This window comes from Bos grunniens, chromosome 1, assembly GCF_055505025.1.
Source record: "Bos grunniens cultivar Pamir isolate PY7600 chromosome 1, Bosgru_T2T1.0, whole genome shotgun sequence".
NCBI lineage: Eukaryota > Metazoa > Chordata > Mammalia > Artiodactyla > Bovidae > Bos > Bos grunniens.
This window is the reverse complement of record NC_141165.1, coordinates 38,422,154-38,444,385: the sequence shown is the minus strand read 5'-3', so window position 1 is coordinate 38,444,385 and position 22,232 is coordinate 38,422,154. Positions and strand designations below refer to the sequence as shown.

Genomic DNA, 22,232 nt, shown 5'->3' with positions numbered 1-22,232 from the left:
GTCTTGACATTTACACCTAATCCGAAGGGCAGGTCAGGCCAGCTTCTTACCCTGGTGCTGCTGCTGCACCAGTTAAAAGGCTGACAAGGCGCAGAGACCAGTCCAGCCAGTACCTGGGCTGCACAGGCCCACTCGCCCATCTATTCAAAGCTGAATTCTACCGAGTCTCCTCAGACTCTCAAAAACTGGCTATTGGGCACGTGGGAGCTCTTCCTACAGTTCCCTGAGGAAAATCAGCTTCTTCCCTTACTGCAGGGATTGTCACGTGCCTTCAAGGGAAGCAGGGATACTTCCAGCAGCCGCCCACGAGCTTCTTTTGCTCTCATCGCGTTCTATGATTTTCCTCTAGTAGAAGTGAAAATTTTCCCTAAAAGAAAAAAAATGCGATAGCGAGAGAGAAATGGAAACTCCATAAATCTAAATTGAAATTAAACTCTCTGAACCCGGTGTGTCTCACTGATTCGCTCGTGGGGCTTAAAAGGCATATTTTGAGGGCAACTACCCGGATTCACCACAGAAAACGAAGTGAAGGATCTGGCTGGTAGGGTTCTTAAAGTGCGGAGCTTATTGACTGGAAGTCCCTACTACATGTCACATTCAGTTCAGTTCAGTTGCTCAGTCGTGTCCGACTCTTTGCGACCCCATGAATTGCAGCACGCCAGGCCTCTCTGTCTATCACCAGCTCCCGGAGTTCATTCAAACTCACGTCCATCGCGTCAGTGATGGCCATCAGATGAAGAGAAAATTAGGATGAGGATGAGGTAAGGCCTGAAAAATGGGGCCGAGGCTTATGGCTTGAGGAAAATAGCTGAAAGGGGAGTTGTCGCCCTCTGTTTGAGGTGGCTAATCAGACGAACCGCGGATGCCTTGAACACCACACTCGTGCTACCGGGCCCGCGTGCCTTTCCCGCGCCCTGTCTTGCAGGCGGGGAAGAACCCGGATGGAACCACCCTTGCAGCTGGGACCACCCCCCAGTCTTTGAATCGCTGCGCGGGGCGGAGTTACCCTCCCTCCTTTGCTTTGATTGGTTTACCTCCGTAGGTCCCTCCTTGGGATTGGACTTTCCGAATGCCAGTCACAATGCGTCGCTAGTCACTCAAATTGTTGCTGGAAGCAGACGGTACTGTAGACGTCTGACCAGATTTCGGGGCGTCTTACTCTCGTGGAGTAGGCTGTCGCTCCGGCGCTCGGAACTTGTCACCGGCTTTTCGGCCGCGAGGCCTGGAAGGAGGCTTATTTAGGCGGCTTGAGAACGATCCTGGGCGTCTGAGTGTTCCGCTCGTCACGCACTCAGCGCCATGTCCTGGATGTTCAAGAGGTGAAGGGGGCGGAGGGGGGGGGGTGGGGCGCCGGCGGTAACCGTCTAGCGGAGTTCTGAAATGAACCTGACCTTCCCAGCGTTTCCTTCTCCTTCGGGGTGCGAGCTGTGCAACTGCTGTTCGTCCTGCTGGCGGCTCGTATAGCCGCGGGAGAAATAAATGCAGAGGGGAGGATCCTCGGGCGAGTCTCCTGCTAGAGCCTTGGGGAAATATCTGTCAAGGGATTTGGGGAACCTGGGGCTCTAAGCTCACTCCTTACCCGGGGTCTCAACCTGTGCTTTATTCCACGAAACACCTATCAGGTACCCACTGTGCGCTGGGCATTGTGCTCGGCAGAAAGGGCTGGGTAAGACAGCTTCTCCCCAAGCACCTCGCAGTTGATGTGTATGCACAGACGTGCAGATATCTATCTGCAGAGGAGCCAAAAGCGGTGTTCGCGACGTTCGAGGAAAACGCAGGGGAAATAGCTTCTATCCATTCCAGAAAAGTGGAAGCTTTCTGGAAGGCCCCAGCCAGCTGCCTTTTAGTTTTCATTGTCCGATTCGGTTTACATATTCGTTCCGGAAACAGTTCTCGATCTAAGGGTTGAGGTTACCCTTTAACCAACGGGAGTGGGAGGCTTGGGGTAAGCTTCCCATGATGGCACGGTTTAGATACCTGAATAAAAGAAGGGTTCTCTTCGAAGGGAATTCGAGTAATGGATGCTGAATGTATTATTTGTAAAGCTGTAAGTGGCTTCATGTAAAAAATAGTTCTATATTTTCGAGTTTCTTCTAGCTCAATATTGAAATTTTGGTGTAAAATTAATTACAGACATCACATAATTTTTCAGTTCAAGTAGGTGATTGTGACTAAGAAAGGTTTGTGAACCCTTATTGGTGTTTTCACTTTGAATACCTGTGGGTAGAAGACGCATTATTGAACAGGTAGGGTTTCTAGAAACCTCCCCCACTCACTCCAATCCTTGCTTTAGCCAGAGCAGATTCATCTCTGTACAGCACTTCCCATATTAGATTTTTTTTGTTGAAATAAAGTGTGAGAAAGCAATTGGCTTTTAAATATGGTATGGTCTTTGAGGACTGTTTGGTTAAATATTATATTTTTGTGCCCCCCCCCCCTTTTTTTTTAATAGAGATCCTGTTTGGAAGTACTTGCAGACTGTCCAGTATGGAGTCCATGGAAATTTTCCACGCCTCTCATATCCAACTTTCTTTCCTCGTTTTGAATTTCAAGATATTATTCCTCCAGATGACTTCCTAACAAGTGATGAAGAGTTAGATTCAGTTTTATTTGGAACTTTGAGAGGCCATGTTGTTGGACTACGCTACTACACAGGAGTAGTGAGTATAGTATTAGATATTAAGTTGATGTGATGTGATGTTATTAACCTAGAAAATAAGAATTAGGTGATATGTGCAGTAAATATTTAAATAATTGAAATATATCTGGGCAAGAGATAACAAATAATTATTAATGTTCTATTTCTTTTATATCATGGTTACAGTATACAAAGCACTGTTTCCTGTGTAGTCTCATTTGATCACTACACTGTCTCTGTGGTGGATGGAACACTTATTATCCCATTTCAGGAACTGAAGAACTAAAGCTCAGGAAGGTTAAATGATTTGCCCAAAAAGCATAGATAACTGTTTGCAAAGTGACTTCTAAATCAGTTAATTGTTTTCTCTTCTCCTGTCCCTGAGCCCGTTTCTACACTTTTTTTTTTTAAGTTAGGAAGATCATTTCATGCTACATATGGGACTTGTCTTTTTTAGGTCCTTTTCTTTCTTCCTGTGTTTCTCTTTTTGTGTCTCTATTCTCTGCTTTGTGTGTGTGTGTGAGTGAGAGAACAGAGACAAAGACAGAGAAAACAGTTGTCTTTGTTATGGTTGCCTAGTATGCCTCTGTGTTATCTGCATGGTATATCTCTAGTTTTTTTAATTTTGAAAAATTTCAGATAGGCATAAAAGTAGAATAATACAGTAAACTTCCATGTACCCATGATCCAGATTCAGTAGTTAACAATTTTTTTGCACATTTGCTTCATCACTTTTTTCCTTTGGTACTAAAAATTCCAACTGTATCACTTTACACATTTAAGTGTGTATCTCTAAAAAATGTCAGACATTTTCTTACATCATTGTTGTACTTAGCAAAATTAATAATAATTCCCTGTTATATCCAATAGCTAATACATGACCAGTTTTCTTAATTGGTTAAAATGTCTTTTTATAATTAATTTTTTTTGAATTAGGATCAAAACAAGTTAATAATAGTATCTTTGGTTGTTATGTAAATCACCTCCCTACTCTTTGTTTTATGTCATTGATTTATTGCATAAGCTGCTTATATTGTTCTATGGAAATTTGATTTACCAGTTCTTTCATTCTCCCATATTTTTCTTATGTTGAAGCTTCTCAAATCATTTTTTGGTTGTGTAAAGTATGTTCTGCAGGAGATTCCTTGGGGAAGAATTCCATTTGTCTAGTGTTTTGTCCTCTCGTATTTTCTTTATAATATTAGAGCTTCTCAAATCATTTTGTGGTTGTCTGAAATGTGTTGAAGTGTGTTGTCTAGGAGATTCCTTAAGAAGCAACAATATTTCCTGAGATTTTGTATATTTGTAATTGTGATACGCTTCAAGGACAGTTTGGTTGAATATAAAATCCTTGACTCATATTTTCTATCCATGATATCTTTTTAAAAAAAATTGCATTTATTTTTGCCTGTGAAGTATCTTTGTTGCTGCATGGACTTTTCTCTAGTTGCAGAGAGTGGGGGCAACTTTTTAGTTGTGGTGCACAGGTTTCTCATTGTGGTGGCTTCTCTTATTGCAGAGCATGTGCTCTGGGATGCATGAGCTTCAATTGCTGGGGCAAGTGGGCTCAGGAGTTGTGGTTCCTGGGCTCTGATATCAAGGACTGAACTTATGTCTCCTGCATTGGAGGTGGACTCTTCCCTATTGAGCCACCAGGGAAGCCTATGCTATCTTGACGTTGTATAAGATATTGTTGGTGAAATGCCAATATAATTTCTCTCCTATATAAGTGAATTAGAAGTCCCGTAATTTTCATTAGGGAATGTCTTAGTGTTGATTGTTCTGTAACTGTTTTCTTCTGTTTCAGAAAACTTTAATTATAGTTTTTCTTTTTTTGGCTGCCGTGGATCTTCGTTGCTGTGCATGGACTTTATGTAGTTGTGGTACCTGGGCTTCTCACTGCGGTGACTTTTCTTGTTTCGGAGCAGTCTCTAGAGTGCAATCTCAGTAATTGTGGCATACAGGCCTAGTTGCCCCTCAACAAGTGGGATCTTCGCAGACCAGAAATCAAACCCGTGTTCCTTGCATTGGCAGATTCTTAACCACTGGACCACTAGGAAAGTCCTAATTATAGTTTTAAATGGTTTTTGTTTCAAAGCTTGTTTTTTTCTTCAGAGTACTCCATTCTACTCTTTCTGTATTAGATCTTCTGTGCATATACATATGCCAATTACTTCCTCTGAGGTCATTTTTATCATGTTTTTTCACTTTACTCTTTTCATCATTTATTTCCCTTACCATTTTTTTTTTAACAAGATGTGTTCACTTTTGTGTTCTTTCTACTTTATTCTTTAATTCTGTATACTACTTTTTTTTTTTTTGACTACACTGTGTGACAGGCAGAATCTTAGTTCCCCAACCAGGCTTTGAACTTGTGCTCCTTCAATGGAAGCACAGAGTCATAACCATTGGACCACCAGGGGAGTCCCTATTCTTTAATTCTGAAGTAGTTTTTCTTTTCTGTTTTTTTCCTGAAGTCTGTCAGTTCTCAGTTCATGTATCCCATCTGTTCTCCAGCTCTCATACTCATTTCAGAACTTTCCTATTTTAGATTTGTGAAATTTTTCCAAACTAAATATTGTTTTTAAATTTAAACAACCATTAAATCATGGTTGTTTTTTATTATAGAACAATCACTATTTGTTGATCTTAGAATAATTTCTATGACACTGGTAAGCTATTAAAAATGTGATGGGCTGATTTGGACTGACTAAAATTTATTATTGCTTAATTTTTTAATTTTATAAAGTGTGTATTATTTTATAAGTACTACACATTTATTATTTTAAAATGGCTAAAAGAAAAAATAGTAAGTCTCCCTCAGTCCAGAACCACAACTTACTTTGTTATGTCTTCCACACTTTGAGAGCATATGCATATAAATTGCAATCTTATTATATATTAACAAAAATGAGGGTCGTATTATATATATTATCACCTTTTTTAAAGTAAAATATTAGGAATAATGTCTTTTCAATACAAATATTTATTGTATCTTTTATTTTCTTGATGGACATTTTGGAGTTGATCACTGATAAAAATATTGAAATAAAAATTGAGGTATTTATCTTTGTATACTTTTTTATTATTTATTATTTTCAACTTTTTTATGCTTTATTGAGATGTGATTTATATATATTTTTTAAATGCAAACATTGTAAATACATGATTCTGAGTTTTAAACAAATATATATACCTAATAATCATTACCCCATCAACATATAGATCATTTCCATTACCTCTGAAAGTTCCCTTGTATTCTGTTGCAGTCATTCATCCCTGCCTTTGCCCTAAGAACCACCAGTCTGATTTCTATCACTGTAGATGGTTTAGCCTGTTCTAGAACTTCATATACATTATTTTATTTTTTGTTTTTTTTTGGTGTTCCCTGAGTCATGTGGGATCTTAGTTCCATGCCCAGGGGTCAAACCTGTGACCCCTGCAGTGGAAGCATGGAGTCCTAACCACTAGATTGCCAGGGAATTCTCAAGAGCTTCATATGCGTTGAATCATACAATATGTACTTTTTAAGTCTGGTTTCATTCAAACAACATAATTAAGATACTTCTTGAGTCAGTTTCGGCAATTTATATTTTTATCGAAAAGCGTCCATTTATATTTTCAAATTTATTGCCACAAAATTTGCATAATAGTCATTTATATTTAAAAATATTTTGACTATGTTTATGGTTGTATTCCTGTTTTCATTGTTTGTGTTATGTATTTGTGTCTATTCTTATTTTTTATTGATTAGCCTCAATAGAGATTTATCTGTTTCATCTTTTCTTGTAATCTTTCTTGAATTTTTTTTTAATGATTATCATCTTTCTTCATTGATTTATATATTCTGCTATCCTATTTTCCTTAGGTTCATTTTATTTTATTTTTGGATTCTTGATTTGAATGCTTAATTTTAATAATAAAAGCTTTTAATCTTTTAAATTTTCTTCAAAGTACTGCATTGGCTGTATCTCCTAGGTTTTGTTATTTAATATTGGCATTATACATTTTTAACTTTAAAAATGTTTTCCATTTGCTTATGTTTACATTTTTAATTTCTTGACCCTTCAAAGTCTTTATAATAAAGTAGATTATTTCTTGTCTAAAAATACTGTTATAATTAGTCCTTATTCTTTTTGTTGTCTTAATCTTGTTTTAATATAGCCTTTTTTGTCTTGTGCTTGGATCATATTTTCTTTGTTTTTATAGTCTCCACATTTTGCCCTACTTTTTGGTTATATATTTCCTGTAATTTGCATTAATATGGTTTAAAGAAGATCATGCTTTAATAGTGGCATGGGGAAGGTGGGGTGGTAGAAAACAGAGTTATGCCTCACAGAATATCTTGAAGGAGTAATATTTGTCTGATAATCTGGATAGTCAGACTGTAGTCTCTTAAGTCAGTAGACAGATACTGGGAGATTTAAGCAGCTTTCCTGCATATTTTTCAGGCAATTTAAAGAATTGAGGTAATTCACGTACCATAAAATTTATCATTTTTAAGTATACAATTCAGTGGTTTTTAGATATTCACAAGGTTGAATCCCCACTGTCTGATTCCAAAATATTTTCATCATTCCAAAAAACTTTATACTATTACTTTTATAGTATACTATTATACAGAGAAGGCAATGGCACCCCACTCCAGTACTCTTACCTGGAAAATCCCATGGACGGAGGAGCCTGGTAGGCGGTAGTCCATGGGGTCACACAGAGTCGAACACGACTGAGCGACTTCCCTTTCACTTTTCACTTTCATGCATTGGAGAAGGAAATGGCAACCCACTCCAGTGTTCTTGCCTGGAGAATCCCAGGGACGGGGGAGCCTGGTGGGCTGCCGTCTATGGGGTCGCACAGAGTCAGACACTACTGAAGTGACTTAGCAGCAGCAGCATTACTATTATAAGTAATCACTCCTTATTTCTCTCTTCTCTTAGCCCATGGCATCCATTAATTTATGTTCTGTTTCTGTGGATTTACTTACTTTAGACATTTCATATAAAAAGAATCATGCAATATATAACCCTTGGGTCTGGCTTCCATTACTGTCTTCTTTTGTTTTAAATATATAATAGTTCCCTTCTTGTTTCTTTTGTTCTATATTTTGAGTTGTTTCGTACTACTAAGAAACTACTACTAACTACTAATGCCCATGGGAATTGTAGTTATCTTAATTCATAAGTTTGGATTTGTGCCAACTTACTTTTAATTGTTTATAAAAACTTTGCTTTAAAATAGTTCCATTGTCTTCTTCCCCACTCTTCTGTGCTGTTATCATACAAATTAAATCTTTATATACATTGTATATTCATCAGTACAGGTTTAAAATGATTGTTATATGTCCTTTTAAATCAGTGAGGAGAAAAAAGTTACAACCAGAAATTTCATACTGTCTTTTACATTACCTGTGTTTACTTTTACCTTTACTTGTGCTTTTTATTTCTTCATATATTCACAAATGTTACTGTCTAGTGGCTTTGATTTCAGCCTGAAGGTCTTTTAATATTTCTTGTGGGGCAGTCAGCAAGTGATAGATTCTCTCAGTTTTTGTTTGTCTGGGAAGTCTTAATTTCTTCTTTATTTTTGAAGGATAGTTTTGCCAGATAAAGAATTCTTGGTTGATTTTTTTCCTTTTAGCACTTTGAGAAGTTATCCCACTGTATTCTGGCCTCTATGGTTTCTGGTGAGAAATCAATTGTTAATCTTCTTGAGGAGCCCCTGTATGTGACGAGTTGCTTCTTTCTGTTGTTTTCAGTGTTCTTTCCACAGTTTGATTATGATGTGTCTGGGTTTGAAGTCTAAGTGTTTTCTACCTGGAATTTGTTCAGTTTCTTAAATATGTAGATTAATGTTTTTCTCATCAAATTTGGGAAGTTTTTGGCTATGACTTCTTCACATGTATTCTCTACCTTTTTTTCTTCTCTCCTTCTGAGATTCTGTGTGTGTTGGTATGCTGCTATTGTCCCATAGGATCTGTTCATGTTTCTTCATTCTTTTTTCTTTCTGTTCCTCTAACTTTTCCTCAGACATTATAGTCTCAATTGACCTATCATCAGCTTTACTGATTCTTTCTTCTGCCTGCTCATATCTGCTGTTTGGTCCTCTCTAGTGAATTTTAAACTTCATTAACTATGTACTTTTTTGACTCCAGATTTCTGTATGTCAGGAAATTTCTCATGCTTTCCTTTAGTTATTTAGAAATGGTTTGCTTTAGGTCTTTGAACATATTTAAAATTAAAACTTTAAGTTTTTTCTAGTTGTTATCTGTACTTCCTGGGGGATAGGTAATTGATAGCATTTTTCCTATGTGTGGATATACTTTCTCATTTCTTTGCATGTCTCATGTTTTTTTTGGTTGTTGAAAATTAGACACTTTGCATAATGTGACAACTGTAAATCATATCCTGCAGTCCCACTCCTGGACATATATCTGAGGAAAACTATAATTTGAAAAGATTTGTGCAACCTAATGTTCATTGCAGCGGTATTTTCAGTAGCCAGGACATGGAAGCAACCTAAATGTCGATCAACAAATGGATGGATAAAGAAAATGTAGTATATCTGTACAATGCAATATTACGCAGCCATAAGAAAGAATGAAATAAGGCCATTTGCAGCAACATGGATGGACCTAAAGATTATCATGCTAAGTGAAGTAAACCTGACAGAGAAAGACAAGTATTATATGATATCACTTATACATGGAATCTAAAAAAAAAAGATAAAAATGAACTTATTTACAAAACAGAAATAGGTCCAAAGACATAGTTACCAAAGGGGAAGTTTGGGGAGAGAGAAATTAGGAGTTTGGGATTAAAATGTACACACTACTATAGAACCAAGAAGGACCTACCATATAGCACAGGGAATGGTACACAATATTTTGTAATGACTTTTAAGTGAAAAGAATATGAAAAATAATAGATTTTATATATATAAATATGTGTGTATGTATATATGCTATGCTGTGCTATGGTAAGTCACTTCAGTCGTGTCCGACTCTGTGCGACCCCATTGACGGCAGCCCATCAGGCTCCCTCGTCCCTGGGATTCTCCAGGCAAGAACACTGGAGTGGGTTGCCATTTCCTTCTCCAATGCATGAAAGTGAAAAGTGAAAGTGAAGTCGCTTAGTTGTGTCTGACTCCTAGCGACTCCATGGACTGCAGCCTACCAGGCTCCTCTGTCCATGGGATTTTCCAGGCAAGAGTACTGGAGTGGGGTGCCATTGCCTTCTCCGGTATGTATATATATATACACACACATATATATGTATAACTGAATCACTGCTCTACACCTGAAACTACCACCGCAGTGTAAATCAACTATACTTCAGTTAAAAGAATAATCTACGTGAGATAAAGAATGTGAACAACAACAAAAATAATGTGGCAACTTTCAAAATCACATTCTTCCTTCTCCCCATAGTTGCTGGTGGTTATTGATTTTAGTAATTGTTGTTTGTTTAGTAACTTTTCTAAATTAACCTTGTAAAAGTTTTTGCTGTCTGTGGCGACTGATAGCTGTATTTGGTTAGCTTAGTGGTCAGCTAATGATTGAATTAGAACCAGTAAATTTCCCAGTCTTTACTGAGAGGACCTGTGTGCATTTGGGGCACTCCTTCGACACTCAGACTGATAGTCGACAACTGTGCCTTAGCCTTTATTTTCTGCCTGTTCAGATCTTCAAGTTTAGCCAGAGGTAAGAGTTTAGGGCCTCTCAGGTCTTTCTTGAACATGTGCACAATGCTGGGCATGCAAATAGCCATGTGCTTGCTTTTGCCCTTCTAGATTTCCAGGAATATGCTGGAGCTTTTCAAAGCCCCTATGGACATCTTATTTTCCGCTTTTTCCTTTTAAACTCTTTGGTTATTGTTTTGTTTGCCTCAGCTATTAATCATTGCTTATAAATTTTAAAAAAATATATTTTTATTTATTTACGTGGCTGTACTAGTTCTTAGTTGTGGCATGTTGGGTGTAGTTCCCTAACCAGGGATTGAACTTGGGCCCCTGTGTTGGGAGTGTGGAGTCTTAACCACTGGACCACCAGGGAGGTCCCTGTAAAATTGTTTTTTATAAACACCCACCCAAGGAAGAAGGTTTTATGTATTGGATGAGTTCAGAGGTCAAGCAGAAACAGCTTTGTAAGTGAAAGTCTTCTAGAGAACCACCATACCGGTCAAATGACAATTCTATAGAAATGAGTCTTTGAAAGATTCTGCTTCAGTATGCTTACTCTGGTAACTACCAGGCTGTACTGAGAATTCTGGCAGGTTGTTCTATTTTAAAAGGCTCTCATGAACTGAGAGCTGGAGATGAGACTAGGGCATTCATATTCAGCTGTTTTCTTGAATTAAGACTCCCCAGGTTTCTGTGACACTTAGGTTAGTTTCCAGAGTTCTGAAAAAGTTGATTCAGTTTTTGCCAGATTTTTTATTGCTTTTATGGAAGAGACAATTTTTGGAAATCTTTCAATTAGAAAATTGGTAGTTTTTAATTAAGTGGGATCAGATAATGGTAGGAGTTGAAGGCTGGATGTGTTTTCTTGATCCACTTCCAATTGGACTTACAATTAATACCTTTTTCCCCTTTCAGATTCTGGAGAACTTAGGCTTAGGAACCAGCCTGCTGGATTCAAATTCTAAGCTCTGCTACTTATTAACTTTATGACCTTGGACAAGTTACTTAACTTTCCTGTGTTTTAGTGTCTTCATCTGCAAGATGGAGATAATGATAAGACCTATCAGTAGGGTTGTGACAATTTTGAAAGCCAATCCATATAAGGTACTTAGAACAGTGTTTGGTATGTAATAAGCATTCAAGAGATTATCTGTTTTTGAAGTTATGTTGGGAATTTTATATAATGTGTATCTGTTAGTTTTGATTATACCTTTTATATATCAAGGATTTGTTAACTTTCCAATTAATGTAAATTAGGAAAATACTGCAAAAGAGTTATTTTAAAATATATTCTCTAATATTTCTATAGAAATATGAGTCTAAGAAAATGTACATTTCTTATGTGTGGTGTTATTCAGCAAGCATTAAAAAAATGAATGGAAATCCCAGATAAAGTACAATGAAGAAATCTATCATATATTATTTATAACATATCTGTTTATTTTTATTAGGTTAATAATAATGAAATGGTTGCATTACAACGAGAGCCGACTAACCCCTATGATAAGAATGCAATTAAAGTAAACAATGTGAATGGAAATCAGGTTGGTCATATAAAGAAAGATCTTGCAGCTGCCTTGGCCTATATCATGGACAACAAATTGGCACAAATTGAAGGGTAATGCACTTTTGGAGTTTAGTTTTAATAATTGTGGTGATCTTGGAATTTAAGGATATGTATAGTTGCTCTGACAACTTCTGTCACCATACCTTTAGTATATGTTCAGTAAATATTTTAATTTTATCATCTGCCTGCAGTACCCTAGCCATCAAATAGCTATTCCCTCACTTTCCTGGTAAATTATTACCATGGAGAAAAAGAGACTTTGGCTCAAATATTAGAAAGTCCGCACAATCTTTTAAGAAAAAAGCCTTTTTGTTGTTGTTCAGTCACTCAGTCATGTCTGACTCTTTTCGACCCCATGGACTGCAGCACGCCAGGCTTCGCTGTCCTTTACCACCTCCCAGAGCTTGCTCAAACTCATGTCCATTGAGTCAGTGATGCCATCCAACCATCTCATCCTCTGCTGTTTCCTTCTCCTCCTGGCTTCTATGTTTCCCAGCATCAGGGTCTTTTCCAATGAGTGGGCTCTTCGTATCAGTTGGCCAAAGTATTGGAGCTTCAGCTTTGGCATGAGTTCATCCAGTGTGAATATTCAGGGTTGATTTTCTTTACGAATGACTGGTTTGATCTTCTTGCTCTCCAAGGGACTCTCTTGTCTTCTCCAATACCACAGTGCAAAAGCATCAGTTCTTCAGCACTCAGCCTTCTTTATGGTCCAACTTTCACATCCATATGTGACTACTGGAAAAACCCATAGCTTTAACTAGATGGACTTTTGTCTGCCATGATTTTAGTTTTTTGAATGTTGAGTTTTAAGCCAGCTTTTTCACTCCTCTTTCACTTTCATCAAGAGGCTCTTTTGTTTCTCTTTGCTTTCTGCCATAAGGATGGTATTATCTGCATGTGTAAGGTTATTCATATTTCTCCCAGCAATCTTGATTCCAGCTTGTGCTTCATCCAGCCTGGCATTTTGCATGATGTACTCTGCATATAAGTTAAATAAACAGGGTGACAATATACAGCCTTGATGTACTCCTTTCCCAGTTTGGAACCAGTCGATTGTTTCATGTCCTGTTCTGAGTGTTGGTTCTTGACCTGTGTACATATTTCTCAGGAGGCAGGTAAGGTGGTCTGGTATTCCCATCTCTTGAAGAATTTTCTAGTTTGTTGTGATCCATACAGGCTTTAGCATAGTCAATGAAGCAGATGTTTTTCTGCAATTCTCTTGCTTTTTCTATGATCCAGTGGATCTTGGCAATTTGATCTCTGGTTCCTCTGCCTTTTCTAAATCCAGCTTGTATATCCAGAAGTTTTTGGTTCACATACTGTTGAAGCTTAGCTTGGAACATTTTGAGCATGACCTTGCTAATGTGTGAAATGAGTTTAATTGTGCAGTAGTTTGAACATTATTTGGCATTGCCCTTCTTTGGGATTGGAATGAAAACTGACCTTTTCCAGTCTTGTGGCCACTGCTGAGTTTTCCAAATTTGCTGGCATATTGAGTGTAGCACTTTCACAGCATCATCTTTTAGTCTTTGAAAAAGCTCAGCTGGAATTCCATCACTTCTACTAGCTTTGTTCGTAGTGATGCTTCCTAAGGCCCACCTGACTTTGCCCACAATGTCTTGCTCTAGGTGAGTGATCACACCATTGTGGTTATCTGGGTTTATCTTCTTTGTTATCTTTGGTGGTTATCTTCTTTGTATAGTTCTTTTGTGTATTCTTGCCACCTCTTCTTAATATCTTCTGCTTCTGTTAGGTCTGTACCATTTCTGTTCTTTATTGTGCCCATCTTTGCATGAAATGTTCCCTTGGTATCTCTAATTTTTTTGAGGAGAAAAAAAAGCCTTTTAGTGTATTGGTTTTAGAAGTTTGGGAATGTTTGTTTAAATCTGGTTGTAAGCTGATAGGCTGTGATCAGTTCCAGATGAGTTTGATTTTGCCTGCACAGTGTTTAAATTTTTTCAGTTATTTCCAGTATTAAAATATCTGGACATTCTGCATTTTATGCATATTATTTTTCCCTAATTATAAAACATTATTTACAAAATTTTCTCTTGATAAATGGAAGATCTGGTAATGCAGGATACTCATTTCCACTTGACATCATTTGACTGGAGCTAGGTAGTCGGAGAAGGCAATGGCACCCCACTCCAGTACTCTTGCCTGGAAAATCCCATGGACAGAGGAGCCCGGTAGGCTGCAGTCCATGGGGTCGCTAAGAGTCGGATACGACTGAGCGACTTCACTTTCACCTTTCACTTTCATGCATTGGAGAAAGAAACAGCAACCCACTCCAGTGTCCTTGCCTGGAGAATCCCAGGGGCGGGGGACCTGGTGAGATGCCGTCTATGGGGTCGCACAGAGTCGGACACGACTGAAGTGACTTAGCAGCAGCAGGTAATAGCTGTTGCATTAATTAGGCATATCCCTTCTTAGTTTTACCACCTGTTCCTTTTTTAAAATTCAGTGTCCTTGGTTATATTTTATATGCATTTGTATTTGTGATCTAAATTTTAGTGTCGATTGTTTAGAATATTTAAAGGTGAGTTTGGAAGATAAATACTTAGCAGTGTCTTCTCACTTGTTTACTTGTTTTCTCCTTTTTCAATTCATTTCCTTTCTCAAGTTTTTCAGATGTTGAGAGTAAACTTTCAATGAATCCTGAATCAGAAATAATTCTTTGAAATCATTCCCCATTTTCTCAGATTGAGTTGCTACACACAGTGGTTCTGTTAGTGAAAGCTCTACCTTCTCAAGTAAACTTACTATTTTACTTATCTTACAACCTTGGTAATAGGTTATCTTATGTATTTAAACACTTTTATCCCATCTTAGTTTCTTCTGGCATTCTGATCCTAAAAACTGCCCTTTCCTTCTCATTGTTGGTCCTCCTCCATGTTCTTTTTCTTGCTAGTCTGCCCAGTTAGTTCCTTTTTGTTGTGGTTGATCAGTTGCTATCATGTCCGACTCTGCAACCCCGTGGACTGTAGCACTCCAGGCTTCTCTGTCCTTCACAATCTCTTTCTGTTTTACTTCCATGTAAAATTTGCATGTGACAGTTATTTAACATGATTCTTAATAGGACTTAAAATTAAATGTAAAAAAATAACTCTACTAACTTCTCGTTTTTTTCCCTTAATTATGATAGGGTAGTTCCTTTTGGTGCAAACAATACTTTTACCATGCCTCTGCAAATGACATTTTGGGGAAAAGAAGAAAATAGAAAAGCAGTTTTAGATGAGTTAAAGAAACATGGATTTAAATTGGGACCTGCACCAAAATGTAAGTTTAGGGTTTAATATACTATTATTTTGATACTGTAAGATGCCAGAATTATAAAACATTTATTCTCTTAAGTAATAGTTTTGAGTTTGGTTGACTAAATTAATTATTGCTGAAGCCTCCAAGTTCTTTTTTAGGACTATTTTTAAGGACATCCCTGAATTTTTTTTCTTTATTTTGAAGTAACAATAGATTCATAGGAGGTTGCACACATACACAGAAGAATGTACAGGGAGGGCCCTCCCCAGATTTCCCCCAGTGTAATACCTGGAAATCCCCGATTTTAAACATTCTTTTTAATAAGTAATAGACAAAAATAATTTCCTAATAGAGAATGAAAAAGTATTATTTGTGTTTCAGAAGTTCAAATCATGTGCAATTCTTTTAATGTATTTTTTGAATGACCTAGGAAATTTACCTTTAAAATGTTTAAAACGTGTATTAAGGAAAGTTTTAATTTAGCTTATTAGACAAGCTTTAAAAACAATTTACTAAAATATAATTTTGTATTCTTTTCATTTTGTAAATTACAGCTTTAGGGTTCAGTTTGGAAAGTGGTTGGGGCTCCGGAAGAGCTGGACCAAGCTACAGTATGCCAGTTCATGCTGCAGTACAGATGACAACTGAACAGGTGTTCTTTTTTAAAATTTTGTAACCTGAAAGTGAATTTTAAATGTTGAAGATTGATGTTTAAAAATGAGATAAGTATGCATGTGCTAGTGTTGATGTTTTTGTATTACCTGAAAAATTTTAAGTGTCCATAATTTTTAAAAAATTGAAGCTTGAAACTTATTCCTTCAGTAAGATTGCAAATTCAATGCTTCAAAAAACTAGTTCCAAATCTTAGGCCTTAGTCTTTTTCTTACTTTTGTCTACTTTGTGATCCAGGATACTATTACATTGGGTTATGTGAAGTATGTGAAGTCACTCAGTCTGACTCTTTGTGACCCTATGGACTGTAGCCCAGCAGGCTCCTCCATCCATGGAATTTTCTAGGCAAGAGTACTTGGAGTGGGTTGCCATTTCCTTCTCCAGGGGATCTTCCCAACCCAGGGATCGAACCTGGATCTCCCACATTGCAGGCAGACGCTTTACTGTCTAAGCCACCAGGGAATTACATTGGTTTAGTTGGAGGGAACTGGAGAAGGCAATGGCAACCCACTCCAGTGTTCTTGCCTGGAGAATCCCAGGGACGGCGGAACCTGGTGGGCTGCAGTCTCTGGGGTCGCACAGAGTCGGACACGACTGAAGCGACTTAGCAGCAGCAGCAGCAGTTTGGGGGAAAATGGATATAAAATAGTGAAATCAATCTTCCAATTACACAATTACATTAAAAAAAATTTTTGTCTCTACTCACCAGTGTTAGCCTTTTTATATTCTAAGGTAGTTAGTGTGTTTTCTCTGTTCATTGTTAGAAGGGCTTGAGCCTGTGTCTGGTGGGTAAACCCCAGATTACTTCTCCTTACTTTTAGACTTGGCATGGTTTCTTCTGGACTGATGCTCTGTATTTATTTGCTAATTTACAAAAGTAATTATAACACATATATGTTACTATAAAATTGGGACAGGATCAGTTTAAAGAACCAACTAAATTAGCATTAAGATTGAAATTATTGTAATATTTTGTTGCACATAGCAAGTTTCTGATCATAGTATTAATCAATGTAATGTCATTTACTTGAAAAAGTCAAATATACCTGATAGGATCTGCTAAAATGGTTTGAATACAGCTAGTAGAATCATAGAATTTCAATGGCAGAAGGAACCTTAGATACACTCTAAATCTAGTTCGTTCTGTTTGTTTTGCCGTAATAAGATACAGGGCCATATAAGTTAAATGTCTTGCCCAAAGTTATATAAAGGTTTATTTGTGACAGAGCTGTGACTGAAACCCAGGACTTCAAACTACAGCCTATATTTTTTCAACTGTAATAGAGCAGTGTAGTATCTCAGAGAATTAATATATTTTATGTACCTTTTGGTATGCAACTCTTTTAGTTAAATGACTAGAAGTCTCTGAATTAAGTGCAGTTATTAATTGGTTTGTTTCACTATGTTTCTTGTTGCTGTTTATGGTAGCTTAAGACCGAGTTTGACAAATTGTTTGAAGATTTAAAAGAAGATGATAAAACTCAGGAAATGGAACCAGCTGAGGTACTGAGCCAGTATTTTCTATCTAAAACTATTCGAAATTTTAAAATGTAGCATTAATATATACTTTTTTTTTTATCAGATCAACTGTTTTCCAGATTCTTTGTGGGGTTTATTATAAGAAAGGACTTACTATATTTCTGTTTATGACATTTCTTATAGGCTATTGAAACACCATTGCTTCCACATCAAAAACAAGCTTTAGCTTGGATGGTTTCACGGGAAAACAGTGAAGAACTTCCGCCATTCTGGGAACAGCGAAGTGACTTATACTATAACACAATAACAAATTTTTCTGAAAAGGACCGACCAGAAAATGTTCATGGAGGAATTTTAGCTGATGATATGGGTTTGGTAATTACATTTTTTATTAAGTTAATAACATTTTATTTTTTATTTTTTATTTTTTTTTAACATTTTATTTTTTAACTAAGATTTTTTTAAACTTTATTTATTTGACTCCACTGGTTCTTTATTGCTGCACACAGGCTTTCTCTTGTGGCGAGCAAGGGCTACTCTCCAGTTGAAGTGAGCAGGCTTCTCATTGTAGTGGCTTCTCTTGTAGTGGAACCCAGGCTCCAGAGCTCACAGGCTTCAGTAATTGCAGCACACAGGCTACGTAGTTGCAGCTTGTGGACTTCAGAGCACAGACTTAGTAGTGCTTAGCTAAGCCTGCTGCATGTGTCATCTTTCTGGTCCAGGGATTGAACCTGTGTCCCCTGCATTTCCAGGCAGGCTGTTCTCCTCTGGGCATAAGGGAAGTTCAGTAACTTAAGATTTATATGAAGTAATCTTAAAGTAGATAGAGATGGGAATATATTGGTGCCAGTATGGGAATAGATATCACTATAAGTGTAGAATGTAGTTTTTCTTTTCACTTAAAATAATGCTGAATTTTTCTTCTTTTTCTTTCTTTTGGCTTGTTTGCCCAAGGTACAATTAAAATAATTGGCAGTAATGATATAAACATGTTTCTCATTTTCTTTTGAAATTTAAGATTGCTTATCTTTTATAGGTTTTATTAAAGGAAAGACATGATTTGTTACATCAGCAGTTTTTATACTTTTTGGTTTTGATAATAAATTTTTAATTTTAACTCATTACTTGCTAATAGAACTACCATATTTTTCAGTGAAAAGTGCACTCCAAAACAAAAACAGTTTTGATGAGAAAACTGGCATTGTTTTACATTTTTGCAAGTCTCTTTAATGTGTAGCTTAATAGTCGATAGCTGATTTCTTATACCTGTTTTTTCATTCATTCTGTTGTTTTCATTGAGATATACAGAGAAGATTAGTCCTCACATAGATATGTATTTGAAAGAGGTATACTTATGCAGTTTTTTTGGATAACTAGATCTTCTTTGCCAGAACATCAAAATTAAGCAAGTGTTAGTTTATTAAAGGGCCTCCCTGGTAGCTCAGCAGGTAAAGAATCCACGTGCAATGCAGGAGACTCCGGTTTGATTCTTGTGTCGGGAAGATCCACTGGAGAAGGGATAGGCTACCCACTCCAGTGTTACAGCTTGTGGGCTTCTGTCTAGTAGTGGTAGTTGTGGCATTATATATATGCCACAAGTGGTAGCTGTGGCATATATATAATTTCTATATATATATGGGCTCTGTAGTTGTGGGGCATGGGCTTAGATCCCCCTGAGCATTTAGGATCTTAGTTCCTCAGCCAGGGCTCGAATCCACATCCACTGCATTGGAAAGTGGATTCTTAACCACCAGACCACCAGTGAAATCCCTGTTAAAGGTTAATAGTTAGAATGTGGAACTTTTCTTTTTGGCTGTGCCATGTGACATGCAGGATCTTAGTTCCCCACCCAGGGATTGAACCTGTGCTCACTACACTGGGAGTGCAGAGTCTTAACCCCTAGACTGCCAGGGAAATTCTGATAATGTAAAAATTAAATATCATGTCAGTGAACTTTTTATAGTCTGTTCTGTTAAAATTCATTGGTGTAGCTTGCACATTGCATGGATATTTTACCCATGCATGATTTTGTAACATTAGGTATTGCTCATTTGGAATATATTGGTTCACTGAGTTACACAGATCTGCCAAATGTTGATACATTTCACTATATAATATAAAAAATTTTATGTTCGTGGGTATTACTTCTGATCTTATTAGAAAGGCATTTACATTTGGGAAGCTTCTGTGCTTATGGTGTTGATACAAGTTTTCTAATATAAATTTTGGTTAAAAGCTCAAATTTTATCATTAACCACAAACATTGTCAGTTTTTTCCTTTGGAATTGATAGGCTCACTTTGTTCGTAGGCTCACTTTATTCATTTTTCAAGAAAATGTCTGCGCTCAATCATAAATAACTAGTTGTCAGTCATTCTCTCAAGTTAAAATGGTGATACTTGAAAATGATGATGTACGGTAATTAGCTGAGTTGCAATTCAGTCTCAAGTGATTTTTCTCTAGATAACATTCATGTTTTGGTATGGAAAAGAAGTATTTTGTGTTCTTCCCATCTTATTACAAGAATAGTTAAAAGATCCATACTTAAGAGGTGAGATTTGGTAAAATGAATGTGTACTGCTTTATCAAGAGCATTCTTCAAGTAAAACATTTTTTTTCTTTTTACTGTATGTGTTAGTTAGAAATACGTTGACTTCTGGTATAGTACAGTGTCAACTGCTTTGTTTTATGCTAAGGTAGCAGCAGCAGCTTTGCCCACCATTGCATTTTGTGGTATTACTACAAATATCCAACACAAAGTTTGAGTAATATCAAAATATTTTTGACTGTACACACTCCTGAAAGAGTCCTAGGGGGAACTTCTAGGAGCTATGGACCACACTTTGAAAATGGCTGCTTTACACTGCTTCCAACTTGAAGGAGATTTATTTCTGTGTTGCTCACTATAAATTCAGCTAAATAGTGGAAAATAATGAAAATTTTTATATTTCTACTTTTAAAAAATACAAAAGAAGTATCTTGTCCTTTATGCTCTATTGGTAAGATGTAGCCTTTAACTTTTGAAATTAAATTAAGTTTAATAAAATAATGACCTTATGTTCATACTGGAATTACTAATCATTTTAAGTTAGCTTTGAATTATATGGCAGGCAAATAGTTGTGGTGTCATGATAAAGTTATTAGTTCAGGGTTAAATGTGAAATTTTAAATGGCAGTTGTTCAATAAAATAACATTTCTCAAAGATGCTTATAGTGTTTTAGAGTAAATTATTTAATAACTCCCAGTAATACAGAATGGTAAGACATTTCCTAATGTAATCAGTGAAATAACTTCATTAATATGTATATTATTTAGCATAATAATCAGCACACTTCTTTGGCCCTGAATGCTGTTTGATATTTTCTTAGTTTATTTAAAAATTGGTTTTGAAATGTTTTCTGGTCATCTGGGTTTCAGAATCTTACCTTTTTTCTTTGTAAAACATTTTATAGGGCAAAACTCTGACAGCCATTGCCGTGATTCTTACCAACTTCCATGATGGCAAGTCTCTTCCTGTTGAAAGAATTAAGAAAAATCAACTGAAGAAGGTAAAGTATTAGTGTTTTTTTTTCTAAACTCTCTGGTTTATTGTAAAACTTAAATTTTGTCATTAAAAAATTATTGGTAAAAAGTTGATAATACCCAGTTTTTAGAGGTATGATAAATGGCCTTGTATATTGCTGATGAGAGTGAAAGTTGATACTACATTTTGAAGTCAGTTTGTAATATGTATCAGAAGCATTAAAAGCATTTATAATCTTTGACTCAGTAATGCCATTTCAAAAAAACTGTCTGAAGAAATTATCAGAAATGTATTTATTCCAAAGAGAAAAATACAGCTTTATTGCCACAGCATTATTTTAAACACAGAAAAGCAATACCTTTCAATAAGATGAGAATTAACTTATTATCCAACTATAAAATCCTATTTTTGAAGAATACTTTCATGGTCTTTTTTAGTTAAAAAAAAGAGGCCAGGTACATCTTCTATAGAATTTGAATCTTCATTTGTAAATACATATTTGTATATGTCTTAAGTGTAGTCACACATACTGTATGTGCCAAAATGTTAATAGTGATAATTCTGTCCTATTGATGAGCATATGGGTGACTATTCTTGATACTTAACTTATGTATGTTTTTATACATAGTGTGTATACACATAATATATTTATATTCAGAACCACTTCAGTATTCTTGCCTTGAGAACCCATGAACAGTATGAAAAGCCAAAAAGATAGGACACTGAAAGATGAACTCCCCAGGTCGGTAGGTGCCCAATATGCTACTGGATATCAGTGGAGAAATAACTCCAGAAAGAATGAAGAGATGGAGCCAAAGCAAAAACAAAACCTGTTTGTGGATGTGACTGGTGATAGAAGCAAGGTCTGTTGCTGTAAAGAGCAATATTGCATAGGAACCTGGAATGTTAGGTCCATGAACCAAGGCAAATTGGAAGTGGTCAAACAGGAGATGGCAAGAGTGAATGTCAACGTTCTAGGAATCAGCGAACTAAGATGGACTGGAATGGGTGAATTTAACTCAGATGACCATTATATCTACTACTGTGGGAAGGAATCCCTTAGAAGAAATGGAGTACCCATCAAAGTCAACAAAAGAGTCCGAAATGCAGTACTTGCTGCTGCTGCTAAGTCGCTTCAGTCGTGTCTGACTCTGTGCGACCCCGTAGACGGCAGCCCACCAGGCCCCGCTGTCCCTGGGATTCTCCAGGCAAGAACACTGGAGTGGGTTGCCATTTCCTCCTCCAGTGCATGAAAGTGAAAAGTGAAAGTGAAGTCGCTCAGTTGTGTCTGACTCTTAGCGACCCCATGGACTGCAGCCTACCAGGCTCCTCCGTCCATGGGATTTTCCAGGCAAGAGTACTGGAGGGTGCCATTGCAGTGCTTGGATGCAATCTAAAAAACGACAGAATGATCT

At 36.8% G+C, this 22,232-nt stretch overlaps 1 protein-coding gene across 2 annotated transcripts in view; it reads left to right on the top strand.

The window, feature by feature from the left end:
- Window positions 1-1,104: 1,104 nt before the first annotated feature.
- The window catches only part of HLTF (helicase like transcription factor), a 63,527-nt gene continuing 42,399 nt past the window's right edge, over window positions 1,105-22,232 (top strand). For both annotated transcript variants that reach the window (XM_086386616.1, XM_086386529.1), the window contains exons 1-8: window positions 1,105-1,319; window positions 2,453-2,660; window positions 11,767-11,933; window positions 15,031-15,164; window positions 15,698-15,795; window positions 17,244-17,318; window positions 17,478-17,669; window positions 20,747-20,842. In XM_086386616.1, coding sequence (XP_086242742.1) covers window positions 1,300-1,319; window positions 2,453-2,660; window positions 11,767-11,933; window positions 15,031-15,164; window positions 15,698-15,795; window positions 17,244-17,318; window positions 17,478-17,669; window positions 20,747-20,842 — 990 coding nt within the window. In that variant the 5' untranslated portion in view covers window positions 1,105-1,299. The remainder of the gene's footprint in view (window positions 1,320-2,452; window positions 2,661-11,766; window positions 11,934-15,030; window positions 15,165-15,697; window positions 15,796-17,243; window positions 17,319-17,477; window positions 17,670-20,746; window positions 20,843-22,232) is intronic.